Source organism: Labeo rohita, chromosome 3 (assembly GCF_022985175.1).
Source record: "Labeo rohita strain BAU-BD-2019 chromosome 3, IGBB_LRoh.1.0, whole genome shotgun sequence".
Taxonomy (NCBI): domain Eukaryota; kingdom Metazoa; phylum Chordata; class Actinopteri; order Cypriniformes; family Cyprinidae; genus Labeo; species Labeo rohita.
In genome coordinates this window covers 3,546,413-3,561,593 of record NC_066871.1, presented here as the reverse complement: position 1 = coordinate 3,561,593, position 15,181 = coordinate 3,546,413, and the positions used below count along the sequence as shown (strand labels likewise).

At 32.1% G+C, this 15,181-nt stretch overlaps 1 protein-coding gene across 2 annotated transcripts in view; it reads right to left on the bottom strand.

Annotated features, from left to right (window-relative positions):
• Positions 1-15,181, bottom strand: part of prkar1b (protein kinase, cAMP-dependent, regulatory, type I, beta) — a 96,153-nt gene that overhangs the window by 16,319 nt on the left and 64,653 nt on the right. For both annotated transcript variants that reach the window (XM_051105656.1, XM_051105655.1), the window contains exons 7-9: positions 14,439-14,597; positions 11,235-11,295; positions 2,675-2,796 (exon numbers count right to left, since the gene is read on the bottom strand). In XM_051105656.1, the coding sequence (XP_050961613.1) occupies positions 2,675-2,796; positions 11,235-11,295; positions 14,439-14,597 (342 nt within the window). The remainder of the gene's footprint in view (positions 1-2,674; positions 2,797-11,234; positions 11,296-14,438; positions 14,598-15,181) is intronic.

Below are 15,181 nucleotides of genomic sequence, written 5' to 3'. Positions count from 1 at the left end.
GCCTGCACACACCTCCTTTTCAGACCAGCACGCCCATGTGCGCACAAACGGGGGCAAAAGCATTTGATATTTAAGCTGTGCAGAAATTTTAAGCAAATTATTTTTTAATTTTGGTTTGTTTTTAATAAGAACTTATTTGTTAGAATTACATAAACAATAATGAAGTTCTTTTCTTTTTCAGAGTACGGAAACTTTGAAAATAACTATAAATAAACTATACATCAATCGCTGCTTCTTTTTTTCTCAGAAAAATATGCAGTGGTAACCTTAACATTTTATTTTAAGATTTAACATTTGTAGGTGTTTTAAAGCAAAAAAGTTGTACAAATTATAAAAAATATTAATAAAAAAAGAAACATTTCACATTGATGAATGAATTAGTATATCAAAAAATTATTTCATTTATAAGTGTCATGTTCGTGTTATTTTTATTCATGTAAGCTATAGCTTCTGACCTTTAAATCAAAACATACTCATGATTTTATGACATCAATTACTGCTTTATTTAATCAGAAACACAGTCTACATGTTATTTGTGTATTTTACTTTCATTTTATTAGAAGTAGGCCAACAGCGCCCCCTACGGAATTAAAACTCCTTACCGAACGGGCATTAGGGCACGGGGGAGGCTGCTGCCAGTGCATGTGCTATTACTGTTTACTCTATCACACCCCGAACGCCTCATTCTATACGTGCATTATCAGATTAAATGCAGTGATCCAAAACAGTGAATCTAATCATCGTTCAGGCTTTGCGTCCAATTCCGATACAGGTCCGATAATATAGTGCATCCCTATTAAACTACATAATTTTTTAGAAAATGACAGCTCGTTTCGTTAGATAAGACCCTTATTCCTCGGCTGGGATTGTGTGAGGTCTTTGAAGCTGCACTGAAACTGCAACTTAGACCTTCAACCGATTGGCCACCATTGAAGTCCACTATGTGGAGAAAAATCCTGGAAAGTTTTTTGGATGACATGGGGGTGAATAAATGATCAGAAACACCTTAGGTAGTGGTAATGTACAGTAAATACACATAACTACAGTAAATAGATAAGACCACAACAGAACTGAGCGAACAGAATAGAACAGAATAGAACAGAATAGAACAGAATAGAATAGAATGCTGGCCATTTACTAAAGACATTTCCTTTGGAAACTAGATTTGCAGGTGCTTCTATGTGTTTGTCTGTCTGTCTCAAGGCACACACACATCTGGACACAGCAGAAGGTTTCCTACACTCTCAGTCAGTCGCAATCACACAGACTTAACACTGGCAAACGTCTCCTTCCATTGTTCATCAGCGAAAAGCTAACCTTTTTTTACTACAAATGTGTGTTGTCCCAGATTCACTTCATACGGCTCATCAATCTCAGACTTATAACATTCCCTGAAGGAAGTATTCTTACGAAAGCCTTTTCCAAATGCACATGACGTTACCTGAGCATCATCAATCTCAAATCCACCTGTGTGATGTTTGGCTCCTCAACATCAGAAATGTTTTATCAAATTTAAGTGCAGGCCAAATCAAAAATTAAATTTCTCCTAGAATGGGATTTTCGTCTGCCAGGAATAAATCATAAATCCATTATATCTCCTCAACAAGCCTCATGATTAGAGAAATCAATCACGTCTGAGGCACAAAAGTCATTCAGGATGAGTTTAAGAGTTAGTATTAGACATTTGTTCAAATCACTAACCAAAGGCAAAAATAAAAGTCAGGCTTGCCTTAGGAATCACCACTAATAAGCAAGCAATAAACAGGTGGATTCATGGCAGCACAGATTGGGAACATGAGGCAGCCAAATGAAGGTTTAGAGCTCTACTTTACTCAACAGCCTGATTATATTAGTACTCCAACCTTCACGGAGGAGAAAATGAGAAGGAAAAAAGAGAGGCACTGAAAATATGAGAACACACATGAACGGGAAAAGAGCCCCCTCCAGACTTCACAACATCTTTATAAATGTGGAGTTAATCAAAATACTGTTCAAAGATCTGGCAGAGAATGAGAAGAATGCTGAATCAGCACCACCAGGGCTTTCAGAAATGTAAATGTGCTCTTTGGTGTTGACAGCACAAAGCGAGAGTGTCAACTAATGCAATAAAAGATAGAGAAAACAAGCAAAAATGAATTTACATGCACAATATATTCAATGTATAGTAGGACTCAAAAACTATTTGAAAGTCATAATTCAATATTCACACAATTCAATTAAGATTTCCAAGATACTGATCGTAATTCAACACATTTCTTACAGTGGGAATTGTCTGAAAGCAACTTTATGGCATTTACACATGCCATAAAGCTCAGTTTTATCTATACAGAATGTTTGGAAAGATTCAAATCAGTATATGAATTCCAAAATTATATTTCCAAAAGTACTGGGAATTCAACAGGAAGGTCTGAAACTTTTTTTTGATCAACAGACACCTATGTCAGATTACTTTGTAGTAAAAGTTAAAATACTGCTTTACCTTTGAAACTTGAAACTTTAGAAAGTGTCAGGACTAAACTCCCCAAGGAACCTTGGGAGGAACCAAGGAGAGTGATTCTCTTCTAGTCAGCTTAGAGGAACAAGTACTTATAAAAGACTTATTGTGGATACCAAAAAGGTAGGATTGTCCTTCACTAGCTGTAATAAACAAGCATAGAGTAATTTCCTCGCATACCTCTGTTATAATAAAGAAATCATCTCCGGGTTCTCCCTGCACTACGATCTTCTCTCCGTCTTCAAACTGCACAGGCTCCAGGGCATCGGCCACAGTCAACCTCTCCCACTTATCAAGCGATTCTGCAAGACAAGAGTTTAATGTTAATGAAGACAAAAACTTTAGATTAGATTTTCCTTTTTGGATCTTAAGGGACATGAACAGCTACTCTTCAAATTCAACCTTTGAACTCAGGGTTCGAGGGTTGACAATAATAATAACAATGTTATTAGGGGGTGAGAATCTTTTGGTAGAGAGTGAATTGATTCAGTTTTGATTCACAGGTTTTCGATTCAATCCAGGAATGATTTTTGCAGAACAATTCAATTCAATCCAATACAAAATGATATTTGATTCAGGAACAATTTCTGCAGATTAAGAACAATTTGATTCAATACGGTTTACAATGAAGTTTGACTCAGGAATAATTTTTGCAGATTCAAAATGATTTAATTCAATCCGATTCACAATGAGGTTTGATTCAGGAATAATTTTTGCAGATTCAGAATGATTTGATTCAGTCTGATTCACAATGAAGTTTGCTTCAGGAACAATTTCTGCAGATACAGAACAATTTGAACAATCCGACTGACAATTAGATTTGATTCAGGAATAATTTATACAGATTCAGAATGATTTGATTCAATCTGATTTACAATGATATTTGATTCAGGAACAACTTCTGCAGATTCAGAATGATTTCATTTAATCCAGTTCACAATCAGGTTTGCTTCAAGGACAGTTTCTGCAGATTCAAAGCAATTTGATTCAATCTGATTTACAATGAGGTTTCATTCAGGAATAATTTCTGCATATTCAGAAAATTTTGATTTAATACGATTCACAACAAGGTTTGCTTCAGGAAATTTTTTTTGCAGATTCAGAACAATTTGATTCAATCTGATTCACAATGAGATTTGATTCAGAAACTATTTGTGCAGATTCAGAACAATTAGATTCAATCCAGTTCACAATCAGGTTTGCTTCAGGAACAATTTCTGCAGATTCAAAACAATGTGAACAATCTGATTGACAATGAGATTTGATTCAGTAATAACATTTGCAGATTCAGAACGATTTGATTCAACCTTATTCAACATGATATTTGATTCAGGAAAAAAATTCTGCAGATTCAGAACGATTCGATTCAACCTTATTCAACATGATATTTGATTCAGGAAAAAATTCTGCAGATTCAAAACAATCTGAGCAATCTGACTGAAATCTTGACAATGAGATTCGATTCAATCTGATTCACAATGAGGCTTGCTTCAGGAACAATTTTTGCAGATTCAGAACAATTTGATTCAATCTGATTGACAATGAGATTTGATTCAGAAACTATTTGTGCAGATTCAGAACAATTAGATTCAATCCAGTTCACAATCAGGTTTGCTTCAGGAACAATTTCTGCAGATTTAGAAAAATTTGAACGATCCGACTGACAATGAGATTTGATTCAGGAAATTTTTATTGCAGATTCAGAACAATTTGATTCACAATGATATCTGATTCAGGAACAATTTTTGCAGATTCACAAAGATTTGATTCAATTTTGATTCTGTATTTTTTTAAGTCTATTCATAGCATTTTCTTAAGCAAGAAAAAGACAAACTACTTAAAGGGACAAGTTATAATGAAAAGTTCTTGACTTTTCCATCTACCCAAAAATAACAAGAGTCACAGACAGATATTTTTAGAGACCATTTAAGAAAGCTTTGCTTTTTTTGTGTGCAACGAGCATCCGGTGGTCCGTGAGCGATCAGTGGGTGTGTCAACAGAGGCTCAGACTAATGCTTTTATAAATAAACCAACTAATCAGAAAGACACCAAGGCTTCTCATGAACTTCCTGCAGAATGCGAGGACTGCATCTTGACCTAGAAGAGCTTCTGTTGCTCATGGACTATTGAAGCTGTGGCCGTGAGAAATGAAACCACCAAAGCCATCATTCAATACCCACCACATTCCAGAAACCCTTCCCACCTTCCAGCATCCATCACACGGGCGTACCACACACGAACACGACCACACTAAAACCCTCTGGACTTGTGCAGTGCCGCTTCTTCCTCCAGCTGCAAACAATAACAAACGCCTCTGCCCTTCACTGTTCGCTTGCTCAGTCATTCATCATCTCCCATCATCCCATCACAGTGCATTTCCCATCATCCCAATGGAGGACAGTAGCGGGCGATCATTCTCAGATCAGAGCTCATAATAGCGTTAACGTTTAAACAGTTAAAAGGGGCCAGTTGTGTGTGGCTGAGGTGTGTGTTTGTGTGTTGGGGCCGGCCTGTCTGCATGCCCCAGACTAATGGTCACTTTATCAGGCTGGCTAAGACATCCTCACGCCCGGGCAGACGTCCACCTGCTTCAGCCGTAACATGAGCCGCAAGTGAGGGAAAAATCAACACTGCATGCTTCAGCTAAGAAAAAAAACTGTGTATGTGTGTGTGTCTATCTTAGCACCTTACCCTTTTAGGATATTGTAATGTAATATGCAAAAATTTGTAATGAAGACATTTTTTTAAATGTAATAATATGGACTATAGTTATATATATTATATATTAATTATTACATTTTTATTTACATGCACAAATATGACAATAAAAATAAATATTTGCTTATCTTTTATTTATTTTATTATTGTTTATCTTTTTTTAATGAGGAAATGACAGAACGTTCATTTTAATCTAATACTTAATAACAATGATAATAGTTATTTCATAAAGGGCCTTTAAAAATGGCTTCATAAAGCAACATATTTAATATTTAATACTATTAAATAAATTTATATATAATATTAAATATTACACTTTTATTTACATGCACCAATATGACAATAAACATAAATATTTGCCTATCATTGGTATTATTTTTTAATGAGGACAAGCCAATGTTCAATTTAATGTAATATTTATTACTACTACTACTACTAATAATAATAATAAATTTTATTTGATAAAGCACCGTTAAAAGTAGCTTCTCAGAGTGACATTTAATATTTAAAGTTTAAATATAATGTTTTTACATTTACAGTTTTATTTACATGCACTAATATGGCAATAAAAATATCTATTTGCTTATTATTGCTATTATTTCTCTTTTTTAAAGAGGACAAGACAGAATGTTCATTTTTATGTAATATCTAATATTAATAATAATAATAAACTTTTTTATAAAAAGCCTTTAAAATAGCTTCTCAACGTGACATTTAATGTTCAATAATATGAAATATATTTAAATATAATATTAAATATTACATTTTTAGTTACACACACTAACATGACAATGAAAATAAATATTTGCTTATCACTGGTATTATTTATTTTTTTAATGAGGACAAGATAATGTTCAATTTGATGTAATTTTTTAATAATACATTTATTATTATAATTCATTTTATATTATACAGCACCTTTAAAAGTAGCTTCTCAGAGTGACATATTTAATATTTAATAATATTAAATAACTTTAAATATAATATTTAATTACATTTTATTTACATGCACCAATATGACAATAAAAATAAATATTTGCTTATAATTCCTATTATTTCTGTTTTTTATTTTTTTTAATGAGGACAAGACAGAATGTTCATTTTTATGTAACATTTAATAATAATAAAAAAATGTATTTTATAGAGGGCCTTTAATAGTAGCTTTTCAAAGCTACATATTTAATGTTTAATAGTATTAAATATATTTAAATACAATATTTAATATTATATATTTATTTATATGCACCGATATGACAATAAAAACATTTCAAAGTTTTTTCTCCCAATTGGAGGCACCACACATTAAAAATATTGTTAAAATTGAATATTATTTGTATGCATGCATTTAAAAAAAAAAGTGCTAATGTAGAAAACTTAATAAACAAAATGTTTTTTAAAAAAAATAATAATAATTTAAAACAATCCTAGTTTTAATTTAATAATATTATATATAATATTTTATTTAATATTATTATATTTAATAATATTATTATTATACACAATACTTAATTATTAACATTTTATTTGCATGCAGCAATATGGCAATAAAAATATTATATATATATATATTTGCTTATTATTGCTTATTGTTCCTGTTTTTAATGGACAATATTTAGTTATATTAAACATATTTTTATTATATTTACAGAATATTACGTTATTATAATATATATTGTATATAATATTAAATTGTTTTTTAATGAGGAATATTGATATTAAATATTTAGTATATTTATTTTATATTTACAGATTTACTTAAGTACTTTTTATTTGTATACATAAATATGACAATAAACAGAATTAGTTGCTTTATATAATTTTACTAAATACATTTTTAATATATTTTACTAATACATAAATGTCATGTGGGGACCTTCGGGAACAATTCTGAATGTTCATGTTGAAACAGACACTTATTCTTATAAGTGACTTATTTAACTTCCATTGTTTGGTAAATTATTACAGGTGAAATTTAGTCATTTTAACAGGAATCCATGCAATTATGAATTTCATATGAAAGCGAAGGATTTCCTGACACAGATTGCACAACATTTTCAAACTAGTCATGCGAATCACTGTTGACCAACAAAATCCTACTTTGAAAGTGAGCTGTGCTTCATACATTACAACACTACTGATGAAAGACAACAGACCTTTTTTGTGAAATTTTGATAATGTGTCCAAAACTTAACAGCATTTTTTGGGGCAAGACCTCAGAAGTTTCAAGACCTCACAACCATCACAAAACACTCTGAGACTTCACGAAACAGTGCCGATTTCACCGCAATCTCAAAGAAATCTTACGCAAACAAAAACATGCCCCCCTCAAAGGCGAGAAGACGAGCGAAGAAAAGAGGTCTGAAGAGCGAGAGAGCTGGGCGTTTGAAGAAAGGCCGTGACAGGGCTGTGAAACGGAGAACACAGAGAGAAAGAAAAACAAAGGAAACCGAGAGGAGGAGTGTGTTTGTTCAGCCATTTAATAACCCCATTTAGAGCGACGAGTGACCTCAGGGTGCTGAAGGACGAGGGGTCACCGCAGAACTGACCATCTTAATGTTCATCTCTCTCGCTCCTCTTTGTCTCTCTCGCCAAACAAAACCGCTGGAATGCAAGTCACGGTAGAACTGGCGTTGCGTGCCGCAGCGGTGTCTGTCAATCAAGGCTACGCTCTTACAAATAAGGGTTCTTCAGAGGGTTCTGCATAAACTTTTAAAAATGAAAGTTCCGAAGGGGTTTTTTGCTGTGATGCCATAGAAGAACCATTCATGGTTCCCCAAAAAACCTTCCAGTGAACAGTTCTTAAAAGAACCATTTTTTTCTTAGTGTAAAGACCATTTTAATAAAGAACCTCTATTCAATGTCTTGATGTTGATGTCTTTCTTTCTTCAGTTGAAAAGAAATTAAAGGATTAGGATTTAGTTACAGAACTAAAATTTGCAGATAATTTACTCACCCCCTCGTCATCTAAGATGTTCATGTCTTTCTTTCTTAAGTCATAAAGAAATTATGTTTTTTGAGGAAAACATTTTAGGATTTCTTTCCATATAGTGGACTTCAATGGTGCCCCCGAGTATGAACTTCTAAAATGCGGTTTTAAAGCAGCAACACATGGCTTCAAATGAGGAATAAGAGTCTTATCTACCGAAACGATTAGTCATTTTCTAAAAAAATTACAATTTATATTGTTTTTAACCTTAAAAGCTCGACTTATCGAGCTCTGCGTGAACTCTGTGTGATCCGGTTCAACGCAGTTGAAAAACTCCCATCTCACTTTCTTCTCAAAATCATCCTATATCGCTGTTTTACCTTTTTTTGTAAAGGCCGTTTGATATTCTTTGCATGTTCACTTTGTAAACACTGGGTCAGTACTTCTGCAACGATGTAGGATGATTTTGAAGTTAAAGAAGAAAATGAGAGTTTTTCGACATCACACAGAGTTCATGCAGAGCTAGACAAGATGAGCATTTGAGGTTAAAAGTATATAAATTGTCAATTTGTTCAGAAAATGACTGCTCGCTTCACTAGATAAGACCCTTCTTCCTTGGATGGGATTGTTTAGAGCCATTTGAAGCTGCATTTAAGAAAGTTCAAAGGAAGTTCAAACTCACGGGCACCACTGAAGTCCACTAAATGGAAAGAAATCCTGAAATGTTTTCCTCAAAAAACATAATTTCTTATCGACTGAAGAAAGAAAGACATGAACATCTTGGATGACAAGGGGGTGAGTAAATGATCTGTAAATTTTTGTTCTGGAAGTGGACTTCTCCTTTAAGGTTTTTGAGGCAGACATTCCAGGATTTTTCTCCATATAGTGGACTTCAATGGGGATCAATGAGTTGAATTGCAGTTTCAATGCAGCTCCAAAGGGAACAAAGAACTAACCATGTGTGACCTTTCCAACCATGTGTAAAGACACGCATCGCAGAGCTAGTGCAAGCCAAGACAAGCATTTGTGATTAAAAAGTATAAAAATGCTAGATAAGACCCTTATTCCTCAGCTGGGGTCGCATGGAGCCCTTTGAAGCTGCATTGAAACTGCAGTTCGGACCTTCAGTCCATTGGCTCCCTTTGAAGTCCACTATATGGAGAAAAATCCTGGAATGTTTTCCTCAAAAACCTTAATTTCTTTTCAACTGAAGAAAGACATAAACACAAAGACATAAATCTTGGATGGCACGGGGGAGTAAATTATCAAGAAATTTTTATTCTGGAAGTGAACTAATCCTTTAAAGGTTTTTCATGGAACCATACAATAAAGAACAGTTACTTCTTAAAAGTGTAGAACCTTCAGCTTCTAAAGAACCATTTTTGGCAACATTTTTGGTTCTTGAGCTACTATTTAAACCTTTGAAGGTAAAAAAGTTCTTAAATGTTCATTTATAGGTTATTCTTATCAGTGTTTTGAGTCAGAGTTATTTACGCACCAGAACATGAACATGAAGAATTAGTTCCAAAAAGCTGTGGTTTACAGTGAATTTATAACAGCTAAGGGGCGTTGTTAGGCATGATGCAAAGTGGGGTGCCTAAAACCCCCTTAGCTGTTATAAAATCACTGGGCTTCACAGGGCTTATTGCTTTTATGAAACAGTTATTCCATATACATAGTAAGGTTTCACAAAATAAAACACAGTAAATAAAGTAAATAAAAACAGTGTTCTTCCACCAAACAATGTAGTTCCACAGAATCAGTTGTGGTTGCAACAAAGGTGCAACAAAGATGCGGTTCAACCAATCAGAATCAAAGGCCGGAATTATCCATTTTATACAATTATTTTTTGAATTTTTAAAAAATTACTGGAGTACATTTTACGAAAAAAACATAAACAAAAATCTTAAAGTTTCACATTTAATTAACTTTGTTACTTGCCTTTTCTTTGTCCTTGCGAGTGAAATTTGCTAGCAACTTCTGCGTAAAAATGGTTTGCACACCAAAATGTTTCAGTGTTCTAGAAGTTTTTAGATTATTTAAACTCAACAGGTCTCATTTATAAATGCATAAATTAATCATAAACCCATTAAATTTTATAAATTTAAAAAATGTACATAAGAATGTTTTTTAAGAACAGTTTATTCATTAATAAGTTGTTCTTATGGACCAATTTCGATGTTTGCAAACAGTGATGATGTTTTGTGGGCGGAGCCTATCTGGTGGCAAAAGAATGAAAAAGGTACATTTGAATTTAAATTTGAAAATTCTGACTTTATTCTCACAATTTCGAGATTATATCTCACAATTCTGAAAAATCAACTCATCGTTCTGTCTTGTCCCCTCAGCTCAGACTCATGAGTTTATATCCCCACACTTACTGCTTTTTTCCTTAGAACTGACAAACTCTGAAAAACTTGCATTTGTGAGGAAAAAAATATGTAAATGTTATGTAAAATGCTATAGGTTTAAATAGTATTTCATGCTATAACTGTAGGGCTAATATAATATGTCCCCTATGAACTGCATATGTGAATATTATGTAGACCTATTGTTTAAATATCATTCTTTAAAGGGGTCATCGGATGCAAAGTTCACTTTTTCATGTTGTTTGAACATAATGATAAAAATCCATGCAGTGGTTTTTAATTAATCTGTAAAAATAATATCCCCTTTTTCAAATCGAGTGCTGTTTTACACTACAATTGGGAATTTTTAACCAAAGTATATTATAAACTTTTCATTAAGACCCTAAAGAATCATATAAACTTGTGGAAAATGGGCATCCGATGAAGTGGAATAATCATAGCAGTTTTCCGTTTAAACTTCTGCATTTAGCTTCAAACGCTGTCTTTGACGACCATATTCAACAATACAATTTACAATTTTGTCTCTTATTCCACAGATTTAACCCATTTCCCTCCACTTGTTACTAGTTTTTTTCTTCCACCACAATGCATGCACAGTTGCAAGTGACGTAACTGTGGCATCTACTCCGAATTGATCTACACAGTAATTTATAAAATAAAAGCTGGTAACAATTTACAAAAAGATTTAATCTTTTGATGGGACTCTACTAAAGTTCTCATGACTTACCAAGTATAGACACCTTACTGAGGAACTCTTCATACATCTTCCTCTTCCTCAACGTGCTTCCCTAAAAAAACATTGAAGAGGCAGTTAGAAGACACATGGAGGACATCAGGTAATAGAATCTCATGCCCTCTAATCAGTCTCTACGGAACAAGAATAAGAAACACGGCGCTGAGAACAAAGCCGGGGGACTTTCCTCAAACACGCTGCTGAAGAAGAACTATAAACATCCAGATTAAAGCAAAGTTTTGGCTTCCTTCTCCTTTGTTCCTAGTGTTGTCTTTTTCAGTTGGGTCTCAAATTAAACACACAGAAACACATTAAGTGGAGACGGTCTCGTAAGAAAGAAAAATCACAGATGATCTTCTCATTGTGTCAAGTGTTTCTTCAAGACAGGAATGAGATTAAACGGATGACAAGTGGAGACTGAAGTCTCTGTGTTTTCTCAGATTTAAGTCATCTCATGTGGCTTAATGCATGTCAACAATTGCGTCATTTGAGTCCGTTTCATTTTAGGAGAAACATCTGAGTCGAAATGTTCCTCTGAGATCAACTGTAAAACTTTATTAACTAAACCACCTCCAAATGTGAGACCAGGAAACGTATACGCAAATGTCCAGCCACTGAGTGACCGTGAAGCTCTTCTCTCTTATGAGGTCAGTGACCTCTGCACCCCTGGTGTTTGAGAAGAGGATACAAAAACATCAGAACATCTAAGATGGCCCGCAGACACCGAGGTGAAGCATGACATCGTGATCTACAGCCGTCCGGCAAGTGCTGGTCAAGCTTAATGGATTAGTTCACCCACATTTCCCAAATAAACAGTATATGTTTTCTATAGACAGACTCTGCACAGGGATCTCTTTACTAGAGCGAATGAGAAAGACCATGCCTATAAAATGTGAACTAAAACACTTCTGATAGAGAAACCTGGGGCATATTTGTATGTGCAAATGTCTGCTCAAATATCTGGCCAAAATACAGCATCTTTTACTTGAAAGTTAATCTGGGTAATATTCAAATAATAATAATATATTGAGTATTATTAATTGGAGAAAAAAATATGTATTAAGAAAATGCACGAAAAAAAAAAACATAAAAAAAAAACCCTTAAATAAATCATGAATGAAATTAAATTGAATAAAAGTTAAAGGATAAATACATACATACATACATACATACATACATAAATAAATAAATAAATATCATATTTAAATAAATAATATATATGTTTAAAAGTATATAATTCTCATTAAAATATGTCTTTATTACAATCAGCATAAATTAAACTTTTACAAATTGTACATTTTTTACAATCACAAAAATTGTATATATATATATGTATATGTATATATATAACATTAAAGCATTTTTATAATATAATAATTATTATTATTATATAATATAAATAAATAAATGTTTTTTTAGTCTAAAAACCTTTCAGAGTGTATGGCAAAAATGTTAAATCAAGAAGTTAAATATTCATTAATGTAATGTGAAGAATATATTTAAATAAATAAATAAATAAAAAATTCTCATCATTTCAATCGAAAAACCTTTCAGAATATGTGTAAAATTTTAAAATCAATAAGTAAAATATTCATTAATGTAATGTGAAATATATATTTAAATAAAAAAATAAAAAAATAAATATATAATATAAATAAATAAATGTTTTTCTCATCATTTCCATCTAAAAAACTTTTAGAATGTATGTTGAAAATGTTAAATCAAGACATAAAATACTCATTAATGTGATGTAAATATATATATATTTAATATAAAATTAAAGAATATATAATAATTATTTTTAATATAATTACAATATAAATATAATTACCATATAATTATATACATATCTTTTCTCATCATTACAATCAAAATAACTTTGTTGAAAATGTTAAATCAAGAAGCAAAATATTAATGTAATGTAAAAAATATATTTAATATATAATTATATATTAAATAATTATATATATATATATATATATATATATATATAAACAAACAAATTAATAATTTTTATCATTTCAACTGAAAAACCTTTCTGAATACCCATTAATGTAATGTGAGAAATATATTTAACATATAATTATATATAAAAATAAATATGTTGAAAATATGTTGAAAATGTTAAATCAGGAATTATTATATATTTATATATTATTTTATATTATATCATTATATATTAAGCTGCACGATTGTCAGTTACATAAATCTACGATTTTCAATTATTTCATTTTACAATGGTTAAAAGCATAATATAACAATAATAACAAAAAAATATATAATTATATAAACAAACATTTTTTTTCTAACCATCACTTCAGTCAAAAAGCTTTTCAAGATATGTTGAATCAAAAAGTAAAATGCTCAATCATTATTCTAGTTCTAGTATTAATCTAGTAAGAATTTCATTCACTGGGAAAAAAGCCATTTCAGATTGAATAACAAGATATCCATCAAACAACATCAAAATGATAAAAAATATGTTATATGTTTTTCTATATCGTCCAGGTATACTTGCACACACATTATGATACACACCGTCGAGACGGAATGCTCAGTGTGGACGTGGAATATGACACATTTTATAAACAGCTGTATAAATTACTCACTTATATCTAATTGACTGCAGCCACATACACAATAACTTACTGGTTTAATTAAGAGCAGCTCAGCATAGCTGCAATCTAACAGTCTGTCTCTCCTCTCACAGAACGCAGCGTGTGTGTGTGTGTGTGTGTGTGTGTTAAAGAGAGTAAGTCTGCATGAAAAGTGCGTGTTTGCATAAGAAAGCGAGAAAGACACTAAAGAGAAGGAAAAACCAAATGATGGCCTGACAGAAAAATCTAAATTGGTCCCTTGTCAGGCTCTGTGTGGAGAACAGTTTCCACGGAGGCTCACAGGACATTAGAAGTATTCATTTATTCATTCCCACAACACACACACACACAAACACACACACACACTCTACAAACACAAACACTGCTACAGATGGAGCACTCCATGCAGATTACGCTGCTGAGCGAGACAGTAAGTATTTAGTTAAAGAATACCAAAGGGTGGAAAGTTTGGTTTAGTGTGAGTATGCCTGTGGCACAATGCTCAAGAGTGTCAATCTGGAATCTCATGACATCTGAGTGGATGGAGGGAGGGCTCGTCATTTAAAGGGACAGTTCAACCAAAAAATGTGTGTGTTCATACCATGAGGATGCGTCGGTAGCTGTCTCTGTCTATTCCCCACAGTTTCAGGTCAGTCTTGGCTTTCACAGTAGCAGCTCGAGGAGTTCCGTATATCAGGGCTAACTCTCCAAAACTACCACCCTCTCCGATACTAGTCACCCATTCACCGTTTACATACACCTGCAGAGACAGAGAGGAAGATCATTGCACATTTCTTTTTTTTTTTATAATGCACAAGAATACAACAGCAATCACAACGTATTTGACTTCTATAATACTACTGAATAAAACAGAATATTCATTGGGAAATAATTATTGATTTTATCCATCAGGCCATTTTAGGTCTATTACGATTTCCATGACAATTAAGTATATAGAAAGATTCCCAAAATATAATATAATATAATATAATACAATATAATATACTTTGAAAGAAGTCTTTATTAATCAAGCTCATCAAGCATTTATTTGATAAGATTTGATATATATATATATATATATATATATATAAAGATACTTTAGAGACAATTACGAATGTCATATAATATAATATAATATAATTAATTTTTAAATGAGAAAATGTGTATTTTTGAAACAATATTTAAACAATATATATATATATATGAAACAAAACATTTATTGCATATTTGATTTAAAAAATATGGTAATATTGTGTAAATATTAAAAACAGTAAAACAGTAACAGTAATTCTGGCTTTTTACAAAAATAATTAAAAAAAGTAAAAAAATACATATATTATTTTT